A 15,125-nucleotide genomic window follows, 5' to 3' on the forward strand; every position below is an offset into this window, starting at 1 on the left:
GTTTAAACTCGTTCTACTGCTGCACCGAGCTCTCCTTCTGATGATGGTGGTAGATCAATAACTACTTCTGTTCTTGTAGTTACGTCAAGTCCAACTTCATTGCACGATATGGATTAAAAGTAAACCAGATTCACTGCTTCGATGCCTTTTGAGATGCCTGTTGTGTGCCCTTATGGCTTATGGCTCCAGTTCCAATGATAGGGAAGAATCCTTTAAGGAAACGGTGTTATGATGTTGCCTATCTTTAGCTGTATTAGACTACCCTCTATTATTGTTGTAGTTGCACAAGTTAGTTTTTCTGTCTTTTGCTCTACTATTTTCAATGGCTTGACGGCTGATATAGGAGTAAGGCAGAGGGCGTATTTTTAACAGCCAACCGTAATGATGGTGTCTGTGCTGCTGGTGCTACTATATGATACTGCTGCTGCATGACCTGTACCGCTGCTGAAGTACCAAAGCCTTTTGCATTGATGCTGAGTGTTTTGTTTGTTTGTGATGATTGGTGGTGGGAGAAAGTTGTTGCTGCGATGTTTGGTTCCTTCACCTGAGTAAAAGAGTCAATGTCTATGTGGATAGTTGTTGGGTAGTTGTGAGTGTTAATTTGTGGTTGATGGAGTGTGATTGATGTGCCTCATACCTAACCAAAGAAATTACTCTAATTGTGAGATTGTGTGTTGTCAAGTGGGTGTAATGAGTTGAGTGCTTGTTTGTGTGCACGTGACCCGAGAAATGTGCACATATCCTGATGTAAAAATAAAATAAAATAAAATAATAATAATAATAAATAAATAAAGTAAAAAAATTAAAAGAAATGGCGTCGCTGCCTAAAAATCGAATGGACTTTGGGCTAAATGACTTGGGAACTGCCCCTAATGCCTACTCCCACGCTTGATTGTGTTGAAAGCACACGGATTGTGGACCCCGATTTTCATCATCCAAGCATCCAAAAAAAAAATGTTAAATAGTTAGTTAGATTTTTTTATGTAAATATTTTTAAATATATTTGTGTAATCAAAGCCCAAGAAGGCCAAATTGTAACTTATCGGCCTTGTGCCGCATTTCGGCCTGGTTTGTAGGCTTCTATATGTTTGTAATAATTTTCTGAATAATAGGTGAGTGGCATTGACCCCGAACAGTCAATAGGTCAATGGCCACTCAAGTCATCTTCGACCCAAGTGCGTGTAAGCACAACTTGGGAAGGTATGTTTTCTTTTATCTCTCCCTTGAATCTCCTGTCAAAAGATTATATGCAATCTCCAAACGGTTTTAGGCTATTTAAACGAAAATCAATCTTAGCCTATTTTGGAAATTATATGACAACCTGTTTAGAATTAACAAGCATGATTAGAATTCATTTTTTATGAATGCTTAGTAATTTTGCAAAAATGATGAACTTTGAACACATGCTTTTATATCGGGTATCTGAAACATACTTTTAGGGAATCTACTGCATGCACAAATTTCCTACCATCACGGTAACTCAAAATGTAGACCAACCTTTACCATTGTATACAATAGATAAATCAATCATTTATGTTGTTGAGACAAATCTTTAAAATGAACATCTTCAAAATGCTAGTTGTCCTATTTTACATATCTAAGCCTTATGAAGGACAACTTTCGATGCATTTTCATCTCGACACGGGTATGTAAAAATACCATTTTGTTGGGGTACTCGCTAAACCCACAAATCTTTCAACTATTACCTAATAGTTTATCAAGAAACATGCCACCCCGATTTCATCCTGTTTGGGGGTGTGCATAGTCTAGGGGAATCTGACGTAAAAAGACCTCACATACCTAGTCTCGGGAATCTGACTTAAAAGGACCCAACATAAAGTCTTGAGTATCTGACTTTAAACGACTCAGTTTTCGTTGCATTCAAGTAATGCCACAATACAATAAGGTAACCACACCCTTCTATTTGGAGAGATAGTTGTAAGCGTCGGTTCCTTCGTCCAAATAACTCGTGTATTCCAATTTAATACCTGATGGGTGGTAGGGTAATGTTTATCAACGACGCGAGTTTATTTATTCAACATATTAGCGAATAATCTGTATTCGCTAAATCATTCCACCATATGGGTGCGAATGCCAAGGGTTTATACAAACCCTTATGCTTGATGAATCTCAATAATGAGATACATCCGAAACAGTCTCGAGTATCTGACTATAAAAGACTATTTTCTTTAGTGCATTCCTATACATTCTTTTCTCATGGAAATGCACCATTACAGTAACCGGACCCTCGATTTGGAGTGTGTGGTTGTAAGCGCCGGACCTTTAGTCCACATATCTCGCGTATTTCAATCAAAAACCTTATTGGGTGGTTGGTAAGGTTATGTTCATTAACGAAGCGAGTTTCTTTCTTCTTCTTTTAGCGAATAATTTGTTATCGCTACGTCATTCACCATCTTAGTGAGAATGACAATGGTTTCTCCAAACCCTTCTGCATGATAAAAGTCTTAGGCATCTGACTATAAAATACCTAAATTATTGTGTGTATATATATATATGTTTGTATTTTGGTTGTTTTTCTTGATTGGTGTGTTACTTTCAATTTTCTTGTTGCATGCATGCTGTAATTTTTGTTATAGAGTTTCCGCCGAATTTTTGCTCACATTTCTCAGGTAATTTCTTTCCCTATCTCTCTTGATACTGGGGGGGGGGGAGAGAAACATTTTGCAAAAATTAGGCACTTTTAAGTTATTTATTTTTCTTTCTTTCTAAAAAAATTCAAAAATAAAAAAAAAAAATTAGTTAGTCGTATTTAGTAATAAAGGTATTGTTTCCTTTTATGTGATGAAAATTGTCCAGAAATCTCACATTAGCATTAGAATTAGAATTGGTTCTTAGAAACTTATGTTAATACGTATGTAATAGTTTTTTCATCTTTTCATGAATATTCATATAATGAGTGTCAATGACTGTACATAACAATAAGTTTCTGGGATCCACGGTTAGAATACTTAATTTCCAAATCCAGTGAGAATCTAGCCAAAAAGCCTCAACATAAGTGTATCTGAGTAATGACCCAAGGATGAAGCAATTCTGAGTATAAAGAAATCACACATCCACTTGCTTGATCATTATACCATATCCTAAGCGAGAATTTAGACATTCTTTGGACTGATATAGCCAAATAAAAAATATATACAAACCCAAAAAAATATATTTCTCCTAGTTTTCTCTGTTGAGCTTTTATATTAGCCATTTCATTTTCACCAAAAATTCCTTACCCATCTATTAACCCCAAATAAATAAACATACCTAAATGATGAGTATGAGAAATAGGATGAAATGTAGAAAAATAGAGAGAAAGACTTGTCTCAAATAAAAGTCAGTTACTTGCTCTAGGAAAGAAAAATAAAATAATGTTCTTAAGCTTTTGTAAAAAAAAAAAAAACCCATAAATCTTAATCATATTCCAACATTGCCTAGGAAACTTGAATGATTGAGGTTACTTAATTAGAATCGTGCTTGCACGGAAAGCCTCCCTCATATATTTCTTGTGACCTGGTTGTTGGTTTATGCACACGTATTCCTAGCTTCACTGCTACGTTAGCAGCAGGTTAGGCCTACGTTGTTCACTTCTAATGCTTCATATAATAATAAAATTCAAGTAATAATAAGTTTCTTCTGTACATCAGATCTAATTTTATACTTGTATGAGATTAAGGTCTGGTACTAATAAAGATTTTGAACATACTTATCGTAGGTGAAAATACGATAAGCAAGTGCGTAATTTTTCACCCCAACAAAGTTCTTCATCTGTTAATAAACTTTATCAAGATCCCTTGTCGCCATTAACTTCTTTCGTTATGGCCGACGAAACTCCACCGACTGAGAAGCCCCTGTCGGACTTCTATATCGCATTACAGGAAGGACATTCTTCCTACATCAAACTCGAGGATATTGTCGGCGATTTTCGAATCCCGCCTAAAGTTTTTGGATTGTTACCTGTTTATCATGGTTTAGATCATGAGAAATCGTACAATCACCTCCGTAGGATTCAGCAAGTAGCCACAACGTTTCACCATCCATCCGTCTATTCCGAATAAGTCTTATTAAGGTTGTTTCCCTTCACTTTAGCTGATAAAGCATCAGTGTGGCTAGCTAGCAGGACAACAACCACAATCCATAGACACATGGAATAAACCTGTGCAAGCTTTTATGCTAAAATTTTATACTCAAAAGAAAACTACTGAAATGCTTCAGAAAATCCATCGACGAAATTTCATCGATGATGGGGTGCTGTCAAAATTAAAACGAAAAACTACATTAGTATATACATTTACATTTATAAAATATCAAAAAAAAAAAAAAAAAACTAACGTTGTAAGGTATTAACTCACCAGATTATGATATGGAAGACTCTGTAGGGAGTAGTGATTAAGATGATTAGGGTTTATCATTCGAATATGATTATTGTTTTCGTACCAACTCATGTATCTACTAACACACTCCCATGGATAAGACGGAATGGGTCCTCAATGTTCAAGTTGTATCAAGTGATTCTGTCATTTACTCCAGTAGGAAAACACAATATTAAATTTCACATCGTACCCGCGTTCGGAAGTAGTTCGTGTCGAGGTATTTGGTCTCGGGGTACAAACTGCATATGACCCAACTGACACACAACCCTCAAAACATTATTGTACTGCTCGATATTATCAAGAAAGCATATAAATCCCTCGAAAAATGTTATTTCATCCACCGCCCGTGTAGCTCGGACTTCAGTATAGGAATATCATTCAACCTGCCAAATAGCATATGATCGAGGAAATTAATCATTAACCACATACTAATAATATCAATTAATAAATAAAACTATTTACATACAAAAATGCTTACATCGGTACAAGTCATATTATCAATCATCGCTCGGGTATGCTTCAATGCAGCTGTTGTGCTAGCATAAAAAGACTGAGTAACTGAGTACCTATAAGTATACGACATGCTCAACTGATAGTCCTCGTTTGGGAATGGCCTGAACACTGGGAAGTACTCATAAATCCATGCCTAGATTAATATAGACACCCAGTTAATATTGTAATAGATAGATAAAATTGACATTGAAAAGAAAAACAAAAAAACTAATACCTGTAGGAGAGTGAAATAGCCTGAAACACCCTTCACCTTGGCACTTGTGGCAGTCCCAAAACCTCTGTACAAGTAAGCCAGTAAGGCTGCACCCCACGCGTAGTCTCTGATCTCGGCAAATTTCATAAGCAGTCTCAGATAACAAACGGGAACTGCAGTTCCAGACGTTTCGGTGAAGGCAGTACATCCAAAGAAAAATAACATATAAGCTCTCACAACAAAATGCAACTTTTTTTGGGTTGACGCCTTCTTCACAACAACCCCATTTCTATCCCGTAAATCTTCATCCATTACCTTCCCAGCAAACTGCTTCATTAAGAAATCCATCCTAACTTTGGAAGTGAACTTATTGGATTTCATCTCCGCATCTATCTTGTCCATGGGTATGCCAAGACCTTTGTGGAGGAGTCTTTTTGTCTGTTCCAAGGTCAAATCAATGTCCCCAGTCACTGCTTTGCCTCTGATCGGAACTCCTAAGAGTTGGGAAACATCGTCCAACGTGATTGTCATCTCGCCCCACGGCATATGAAATGTGTTGGTCTCTAGATGCCACCTCTCCACAAACGCAGAGACCAACATGGGATCCTGATGCATGTATACACCTAAGACCATAGCACATAAGCCGGTCTTTTGAAACTCCACATGAAAATTAGAATAGTCTGAACACTCTCCGACAATATCCCATTGTACCAACTTGTTTAGGTGCCCATGACACTTCAACACCCCTCGCTCTGCCTAAAACAACAAAAACTCAGTATTAATGTATACACAAGGTTTCATAATACAAAATTTAAATACTAATAGACAATATATGATAATATTACCTGCCCCTCCCAAATATCGCGAGCCACGTGCACCGCATAGTCATACAACAGATGTGACACACGAGGGCCACCTCCATAAACACCTCTTTGGAACTCCAAGTCATTGTTGGACTTTCTCACAATATTCACTGGAGGTACAAGTACAGGGACTTCAGGGACTTCCTCGTCATCCTCCTTCTTCTCGTCATTCTCCTTTTCTGCATCATCAACACCCTCTCCGTCATCTTTTTCACTATCAGCATGACTTACAACTACACTCTTCCCACGATCCATATTTACGTCATCGTCATCTACATATAAATCTAAATCTAAATCTACATCTACATCTACATCTACATCTACATCTACATCTACATCTACATCACTCAGAATTGTCCCCTTTCTTCTATTTTGATTTCCTAACTCTACACCACTTACAACATTACTGGGATCATCCGTTTTCCGATCCCCTCTACGAACTGATGCCGATCGAGGTGGTTGTTCCCCTTCCTCTCTTTTTCTCAGGCTCCTCATAGCGACCCGAACTACTACTCCCCCCACCTAACAACTTCTTAGCACCCGTGAAAACACTTTTTGCTATATTCTTCACATTCACATTCTTTGTTTGAGGCATTGCTACAAAATATAACTAACACAGACACAGTAGAATAAGTTTGCCGAGAAACACAAAGGGGTGAATAATGTATCAATTGTATGTAAAACTGCAAAATTTTATTTTATCACGGGCAAACATAATTAATATGATCAAATTTAGCCATTAGAAAATTTTAGTCAGTAAGGAGATATGATCAAGTTCGCAATTTATACATCTAGACAAGTGAAAATGTTATACATGCACTTCTGTATATGGAGGAGTTCTAAGGAGATAACACTTGGAGAGAAGCACCAAGCCATCCCTCTTATAGCTATTTTTTTTTGTGTCCCAGAGATAAACAAGACATTTGATGGGGACGCACGTTAATTATGGTGGGACTTTCCTCAAAGACAATATAGTAATTTTTTCTGCAAGTGTCCTCAAAGACAATGTTATACGTTACTTAAGAAGGAAAAAAAAAAGGTCAAGCAGGGAATGTTACTCAAGACTCTTTCTCCCAACATGCACGCATAGGGGACTGAATGTGGCAGCATTACTATAAATCTAAAGTAAACAACTGCAGAACCAACCCATGCAAGTAAATGATTCTCCACAAATCACACATGAGAATCATATACTAAAAACTACTCCATATTAGAAACTCAAACAAAACGTCAGAGTAGAAACTAAAAATATCAAACAGAACGCAAGTGGAATATATTGCACTCCATTTCTAAGTTGCAACAAAATCATAATTGCACAAAACAAATATGGAAAAGCCAACACGCCTATATTCCACAACAACAAATTATAGCACTTAACCATTTGGGGTGAGGAAGAAGCTAAGACTGAAAAATGGGGAGGTACATGATATGACAAAATGTTTAATGAATTTTGGTACCAACTTCTGAACCACCTCGAAAAGAAAACAAAGGTTTTAAAAAGGAAAAGACGAAGTAGTAAAATTTCAAGTTAAAAAGAATAGTGCATAAATCCCAGAGTCTGTTGTGTATTCAATCAGAAGAACTAATTAAATAGGGAAAGGGAAAAACCATACCCCCCCACCAAAAAAAAAAACAAAGGACTGAAAACACTTACCAAGTTTACGCGTCACAAACACGTACCAAGAAAGCACACCCAAAAACCAAGAAACAAAAGCCTCATGGCCCCATATATGTATGTTATCCACCTCTACAAATCTAAAAAGAACGTGATAGCAAACACAGTTTATCTACGCATGGTGTTTTCACAGTTCAGCTCTTATGGTGGTTAAAGGTTGCAATAAAATTAAAAATTCACAGCAAACAACAAACAAGAAAACTTATTTATAATATTGATCCTAGGCACATTCTAAGCATGGTTAAAGTTTGCAAAACATGGTTATGTTGTTAACCTTTAACAACGAATGACCCAATTAAAAAACAAGAATAATAATCAAGTGTATAATAGCAACTAACAAGGAAGAAGGAAATTTGTAATAAACTGACCTTATATATAATATAATTGATCGAGTGATGTTAAGCTAAGCACTAGTTCGAGATCGACCAAGCTAAGCAGACCGCTACAAAAAAATTATGGAAATCTCCCTATGTTGTTTGTATATGATAAAGGTGATGAAATGAAAGAAGCCCCAATTACTGCTCCAAGAATCTCCACCCTGTCATTATAACATATTAGTTGTTTAAAAAAAATCCCTACACCAAACATAATTAATAACACAAACTTTGAACAAAAATTGAATTTTAATCAAATATCATTTGCGAATTAGTGACACTTTGCAGTTTAACTGCAAGATGAACACATCACATTGTTAAATACAACCCCAGCCTAACTTCATATTATTACTAAACAAAGAGCTATACAGAGGTTAGTGGGGAGCGAGTACAATGGTGTCACTAAAGAAAAACAAACCTTTAACAAATGTAAACAACATTAAAAATCAAGAACAATAGAATGAAAAATTACAAATTTGATCTAGAGTACAAATCTGATCAAGAGCATAAATCGATCAAGCGATATTGATGGACACGAAGGGCTGTTTTTTATGGACGCGAATATGGGCGATAGTGATGGACACAAAGGGCTGTTATGGGCGATAGTGATGGAGACGAATGGCTGGAGACGAAGTTGGTTTTTTATGTAACTGGTATTTGCCGGTTACACAGTTTAGGGGTAGGGGGTGTATGGAGTCAAGTTGTGCCCAACACAATGGACAGACCCCGGCCCAACTCGGGTCTGCCCAACACAAATCAGGGTCTGTCAGTAACAAGACTCATAAACTTTCAACTGGACCCAAACCCAAACCAAAGTCGGTTTAAATATCTACAACCCGTACCTGCCCTACTTCAAAAAACACACCGACTCCAAACAAAATAGAATTGACACCGAGGGTTTCTCTAACCAGGGAAAAAAAAAAAAAAAAAAAAGATGTCAGTCGGCCACACAGAAAACGGCCGAGAACCATGCCCAGACCGAATCCTAGACGATCTAGGTGGAGCGTTTAGCATGGGTTGCGTCGGTGGCTCGGTATTTCATTTCATCAAAGGTGCAAAAAACTCCCCAATCGGTGACCGTCTATCCGGTGGTTTCCAAACTGCGAGAATGTCTGCTCCACGTACAGGTGGCAGTTTCGCAGTATGGGGTGGTCTGTTTTCATGTTTCGATTGTACTATGGTTTATTTAAGAAATAAAGAAGACCCTTGGAATTCGATTGTGGCTGGGGCAGCAACGGGTGGTTTTTTACAAATGAGACAAGGACTTAAAGCTTCCGGGAAGTCGGCTGTTGTTGGTGGGGTGCTTTTAGCTTTAATTGAAGGTGCTGGAATTGCATTGAACGTGTTATTTTCACCCAACCCGCAGAATATACCTATTGAGAATAATCCTTATCAGAATCCTTATCAGACTATGCCAATGTCCAAGGAGGTGGAGAACGAGAAGCCCGGGTGGTTTGGTTTTGGGAGTTTGGGAGAAGAAGGAAGAGAAAGAGGCTGGGGAGAAAAAATATGAGGAGGTTTTCGATAGTTTTGATACCCCGGCTGCGACTATGCCTTCTTTTGATTATAAATGAGATGGGACATTGGGGTAAGATGTGTGGTTTATCTTTTTTATTTGTTTTAGGAGCTATGTTTGGTGTTGAATTCTATAATAAGTGTAACTTGTTTTTACTGGATGTTTATGTTAATGTTAGCTTTTGTTGAACATTATTTGTCTACATGGTGATTGATGTAGGGAGGATGTTTAGAGTAGTATCATTCAGTGCTTATATGATTCATTTGAAATTTTATTTGGTAAAGTTCTGTGCTTATTATAAGTATTATGGAAATTGTTCATGGTTGGCATCAATAATTAGGAATTAGAAACAACACAGCTGTCAATGCAAATGTAACGTAGGTGAAGAATTAAAATAACAAAGGAAGGTGAGATCAAATGTTAGAGATAAAGGAAAAATGTGAAGAGTACAATATTAGGTAATAGGAGTTGCCTCTGCTCCAATATAATAAGATTCACAACAGTATTAGTGCGTTATCCTGCTGCTCTTGCTAGTATGATAGAAGATATACATACGGATTGAATCCTATCTGTATGGTCTCTAAACATATATCTGACCAGTACTTTTTGATAGAAATCATAGATGCGGAAGCGATTTAATTTGTAACAAAGCCATGAAAAAGGCTAACTAAAGAACAACTCTTTATTGTTCAAAAACAACTACTGGAAAAATGAGGCTCTAGTGGCCTTAAGACATAAGTTTCTTAATCTCCAAGCAAAAGAAAACCCTAATAAGCTTTCCAAATAAATCAAAATCCTAGAAAAATAAAATAAAACGAAAATAGAAAGTAAAGATATGACGCAATAATTGTTTGCAAAGAAAAAACATCTTGGGGTATCTGTAGGTGAAGAAGAGAGAGTGGTATCTGTAGACTATTTACCTTTCATATTAGATAGTCTGAGTGCAATAGTTCTTAGTTAAGCAGAACGCATGCTACATTGGATGTCCTTTCCATTCTTATTCTAGAGACAGCGAGAGAGAAAGAAGTTGTTTACTAAATGAGAGATCTGAAAAGCGGTATATAGTATATACATTTCAATTTTTACCTTGTTGAAGAAAACAAAGGCCCATGGGATTAAAAGACTGAAACAGTTAGGATTAATTTACTTCCTAGAATCCTTGTTTATCAGCAAAAATTTTTAGGGCAGCTTAAAACAGATTTAAAATAACAGTTAAATAGAATAATATTTATAGAATAGAATAACAGAATTAAAATAACAAGTCAATGCAGTCATAGTACAAAGCAAGAATTTTTAACCCTTCAGTCCTCCCCTTTCATATAAACAGACATAAAGAGGGGTTAAAATCTAGGGATCGTTTGGTATTAGAGCACATATGAGGAGGCAAACAAATCAAAGATAAACAGACACACTGATTTAGGGAGACAAACAAATTGAATAACAAGGCCTTTTAGTAAGATTAGGTATAGAAAGCATGATATAGTTGTAATCTGAGATACCTCAATTTATGTTATTGGCCTAAAAGGCTAAAACGTACTTCTGTGTTAAATTGTTTAGCATTTGCAAATTCACCATTGGACTAAAACTACATAGGCCGGATACATATTGGTTGTGCTTGACAGCTACTCTCAAATTGGAATCATTGTTAGTTCACATATTAAATGGGTGGATACAACTGCTTGCAATGATCTTCCGACGTTTTTTAAAGTTTTCTGTTGATAGAATTCTACCCAAAACAAGTGACCATAGCCAAAAAACACACTTAGTGATATTTCGCGCTTTGAGATTCTGAACAGGGAAATCTTGTATTCCAATCTTCTGTTCAGCAAATCATCAACTCATGATCTCGAACACTGAAGGATGGTACCCCTTTTACTTTCTATTTCCTTGTTTCAAGCTCCTCGTTAGGACTGATGTTGTCAACCATCTCAATTAGACTCCTCAGTTGGTCAAGTTTCTTTCAGAAATACCTTTTCTGAACTGCAAATCCCGTGACTGAATTCCATTGAATTCAATCTGCCTGTCTGAAATACTCCTTTTACATACACTCCCTTTTATGTTATTCAAGATGAAATTTATGTCACCAAAATAGCTCCTTAAGCGGCCTATGATTTTGTTATTCAGGACGCCAAATGACCAAACAGCCCGCCACTTCTCTTGGTGAGTTTCATGATACCATACCGCGTATCATAATCTAACTGATTTCATTAGCTACTTGCTAAAAAACCCTAAACCTTCATTTTAAAGGAGAGTGAGTGGGAGATGAATTGATGTTACTTACAGACTGACTAGATAGTGTAATCCATGATGATGATAATGATTCTTGGAAATGGAAGTGGCCTAAAAGATGGCTCTTCTCGGTCAGATTTTTTTATTCGGCAGCTTTTGAAGTGGACAAAGATACAAACTTCTACAGTCCAACCTTTCCTTCTAAGTTCTAATCTGGTTTGGGAAGTGCTTCCTCCATTGGAAGAGATTTTTATATTGGCCGGCATTACTTGGAAGTGCTCTAACTGCAAAATCATCGACCCATAGGAGTACAGACGTGTCGCTGATATGCTAATCTATTTTTGCACTGTCCTTTGCTTGGAAATATTGAATTTATTCATGCAACCTTTTACTATGTTTCATTCCTGCTGCTTGCTACCATTGGAGTATTTGTCTAAGGGGATGGACCGAGCATGAGGGAGCTTTTAGTGATGGAATTTGATCCCTTATGGCATTTCTGGTAACTATGGAAGTGAAGAAACAACAAGATTTTCGGAGGTAAAGCCCCAACAATTAAGCTTGTTGTTTCTGAAGTGAAAGTGACACTATGGTACTGGCTAGCTGGCTCAAGGGCGTGTTGATACTATCGTATATAGTCGTTAAGTCTGAAAATATTACTAAGGGGCTGTGCAGTTAAATCGCTACTCGGTCGCTACTCGCTTGAAGAGTGAGTAGCGAGTAGGTGTAATCGGTCGGGGATTAATCAGGATTAATTGGACGATTTTTTATAACACTATATTTCTTTACAAATAATTATTAAATATATTTAACTTTGAAATACCAACATAATGAAGCCAATTAAGAACCCAATCAATCAATAAATAATTGAAACACTCAATCAACTAAAATAAATATGATTAAAGTGTAAAACTTTACAGAATCGAGGGTTGGTCGAATCGGCGAAATGTTGAGTTCAATGTTTAACATTGAAATAGTTGAAATAGTGAACATAATTACTCAGCTAATCGGGCCTAATCGGCCGAGTACTCGGGGAGTTTTTGAGCCCGATTGTGATTGGGGATTAAATTGTTAGTCGGGTCGGCTAAACAGCGAGTAGCGAGTACTCACCGATTACTCGTCGAGTACTCAACGATTTAATAGCCCAGCTAAGGGGGTCATTAACTGGGTATACTCTGGGACAAGGTGCAGTACTAGCGACCTGTTTCAGAGTCTGGATGTTAGTGTTGGTGTGTTCGCACCATGCTTATATCAGTTATGCCTTGTTAAGGTATATACTGATGAGTCACAGTCTCAGGTTTCTCTAACTTTGGGCTTTCGGCCTAATCTTGCTTTTTTGGTTAGATATCATCAGTCTTTCTTATGAAAAAAATGTATTGGAATATAATGTCAGCTATGTTGTTATATTAGTTCTACTGTCTAGATGTGTGGGAACAGCTTGTAGTATCCGGTTGTTAGGCACAATGCTTACACCTTTTCTTGAAAACCTGTTGCAGGTTTAAGACTCCGTTTCTTAGCCTAGTCTATATCCACAGCTGACTTGACTCCGTACCTTAGCCTTTCCCTTTGTAGACGGCTAAGTGACTTCGTAACCTTAACGTACTTATTTTCGTACTTTCTCAGGTCTAACCTTCGCCACTTCAAACGGGCGCTTCACCCCTACCCCTATTTTGTTTGTTTGTTGAATTAGAAATAACGGGACGGAGGGATGGAAAGACAAACAAAGGGATCAGGGGGCTTTATGATCAGAGAAAGGGAAGGGGCGTGGTTGGTATGTCACTGGGCCCTATGGAGTAAGGGGGCGGACCCGTAGGAAGGGGGGACGACCTGCTGAATTCACATCAGAAATCGCCAACATGAACACAAACGAAACCTGGAATTGCGTATAGAAACAAAACGAACCACTTCTATTCTCAGAGCTGAGGTATATGAAGAATGGCTTTTTGGTCCCTTTCGTCCAGTGGTTAGGACATCGTCTTTTCATGTCGAAGACACGGGTTCGATTCCCGTAAGGGATAGGTACTCATTCCTGGCCGGCGGTATCATTGCTGAGTGATCGCTCGCTATCTGGCTGGAAAAGGTGGTCCGGAAGCTTCCTCTCTCCTAGCAAGCAAGACGAGATCACCACTTCTCTCAGTAATGGACTTCCTTGAATTCTTCCTTAGCCTTAGATGTCCTTTCATAGATTCTCGAACCTCCGACAGAAAAAATAGAATCTCCATGCATGCATTCTTTCTCTCCTCCCCTCAGCCACACATCTCTTTCGTGCGCCCCCACCTTTTTAGCTTTTTACCGTTTTTGTTAGGCATTGAACCCCACCTTAGGTGCTGAGTGTGTTGCTTATTCATTTCATAAAGGGAGGCATAGTGCAAGAAGGAAAGCCCAAAAGAAAGGCCTTCAGAAAGGGACTCGATCCCAGGGAATCGCGGATCATGAAACAGTATTTCGTATATGGATGACTGAGTGCGCAGTCTGTTTCAAAAAAGCAGGCAGGCTCGCTCATCCCAGGATTTGACATTTAGGTCAGCTAAATGAAGCATGTATTGTAAATAGAGTAGTCGCATGCTCTTCCTCCCCTCTGCCTTCAGACGCAGGTAAAGCAGATTCACCAGCATAGATAGGCACCTCGCCCAGTGCCCTACCTTGAGAGTAGAGCCCGCTCTCCCTTCCTGCCGCCGATCCGACTTCTACCAACTAAAGGTGGAATACTAGCTTCTTTCTCTTTTTATGTCTTTCCGATCGGTCGACATCTCCCAATCCTTCTTACCCGCCATAAGGGGATTTACTTGTGACAATAGATCGAACGACCAAGAAGCTGTACCGATGGACGCAGAAAGAACTACAGAAGTCTAGTCTAGCTAAGAGCACTAAGCCCATCAAATGCGGTCCTCCCTGGCGTCTGTTCATAGGCGCTGGGAACTTTACTTCCTTAAGAGGGGGCTCATGTGACATACTGGAACATCTTTCTTTGAGTATGGAAGCCGTCCATGAGTGAAGGATCAATTTCAGGAGATCCGTCCCCACGCGTGTTGTATTCTCCATTTCTGGGTTCCTTCTTTCTTTTCTTGTACAAAAGAAGACTTACGGATATCCGTTATTAGCCTAGCCGATTGAATTACCTTACTGAAATAGTCAGCAGCCCCCATTGCTTGAACAACCTTTCAAAGAGAAGTGCCGAATCAGGTTAGTCTAAGGTAGGCGACTTGATTTGCTTTTCGGGTTGGTTCACAAGACCCTCCCTACCCCAGGGAAGAGTGGTTCGCTAACTCCATTGCTTGTTCTGCTTCTGATTCTTATTAAATGAAATAGAGGCCGGCCGGTGGGGTGGTTCTTTAAGCCCCATGCCATTCTTTCTCCCGAGAGGCTCGGCTTTTAGTGCATTTCAGAAA

At 38.3% G+C, this 15,125-nt stretch overlaps 1 protein-coding gene and 1 non-coding gene across 2 annotated transcripts; both read left to right on the forward strand.

Moving 5' to 3' along the window:
* Positions 1-8,844: 8,844 nt before the first annotated feature.
* Positions 8,845-9,701, forward strand: LOC147479278 (mitochondrial import inner membrane translocase subunit TIM17-2-like). Its single transcript, XM_086581541.1, is given in 2 exon segments — positions 8,845-9,452; positions 9,454-9,701. Coding segments are annotated over 2 exon segments (639 nt in total). The 5' UTR covers positions 8,845-8,928; the 3' UTR covers positions 9,569-9,701.
* A 3,981-nt stretch (positions 9,702-13,682) lies between these two features.
* On the forward strand, positions 13,683-13,754 carry TRNAE-UUC (transfer RNA glutamic acid (anticodon UUC)). Its single transcript has one exon. It is a non-coding gene; the product is annotated as a tRNA-Glu (tRNA).
* The last annotated feature ends 1,371 nt before the right edge of the window (positions 13,755-15,125 follow it).

The sequence above is a fragment of the Coptis chinensis genome, chromosome 8 (genome assembly GCF_015680905.1).
Source record: "Coptis chinensis isolate HL-2020 chromosome 8, ASM1568090v1, whole genome shotgun sequence".
Taxonomy (NCBI): domain Eukaryota; kingdom Viridiplantae; phylum Streptophyta; class Magnoliopsida; order Ranunculales; family Ranunculaceae; genus Coptis; species Coptis chinensis.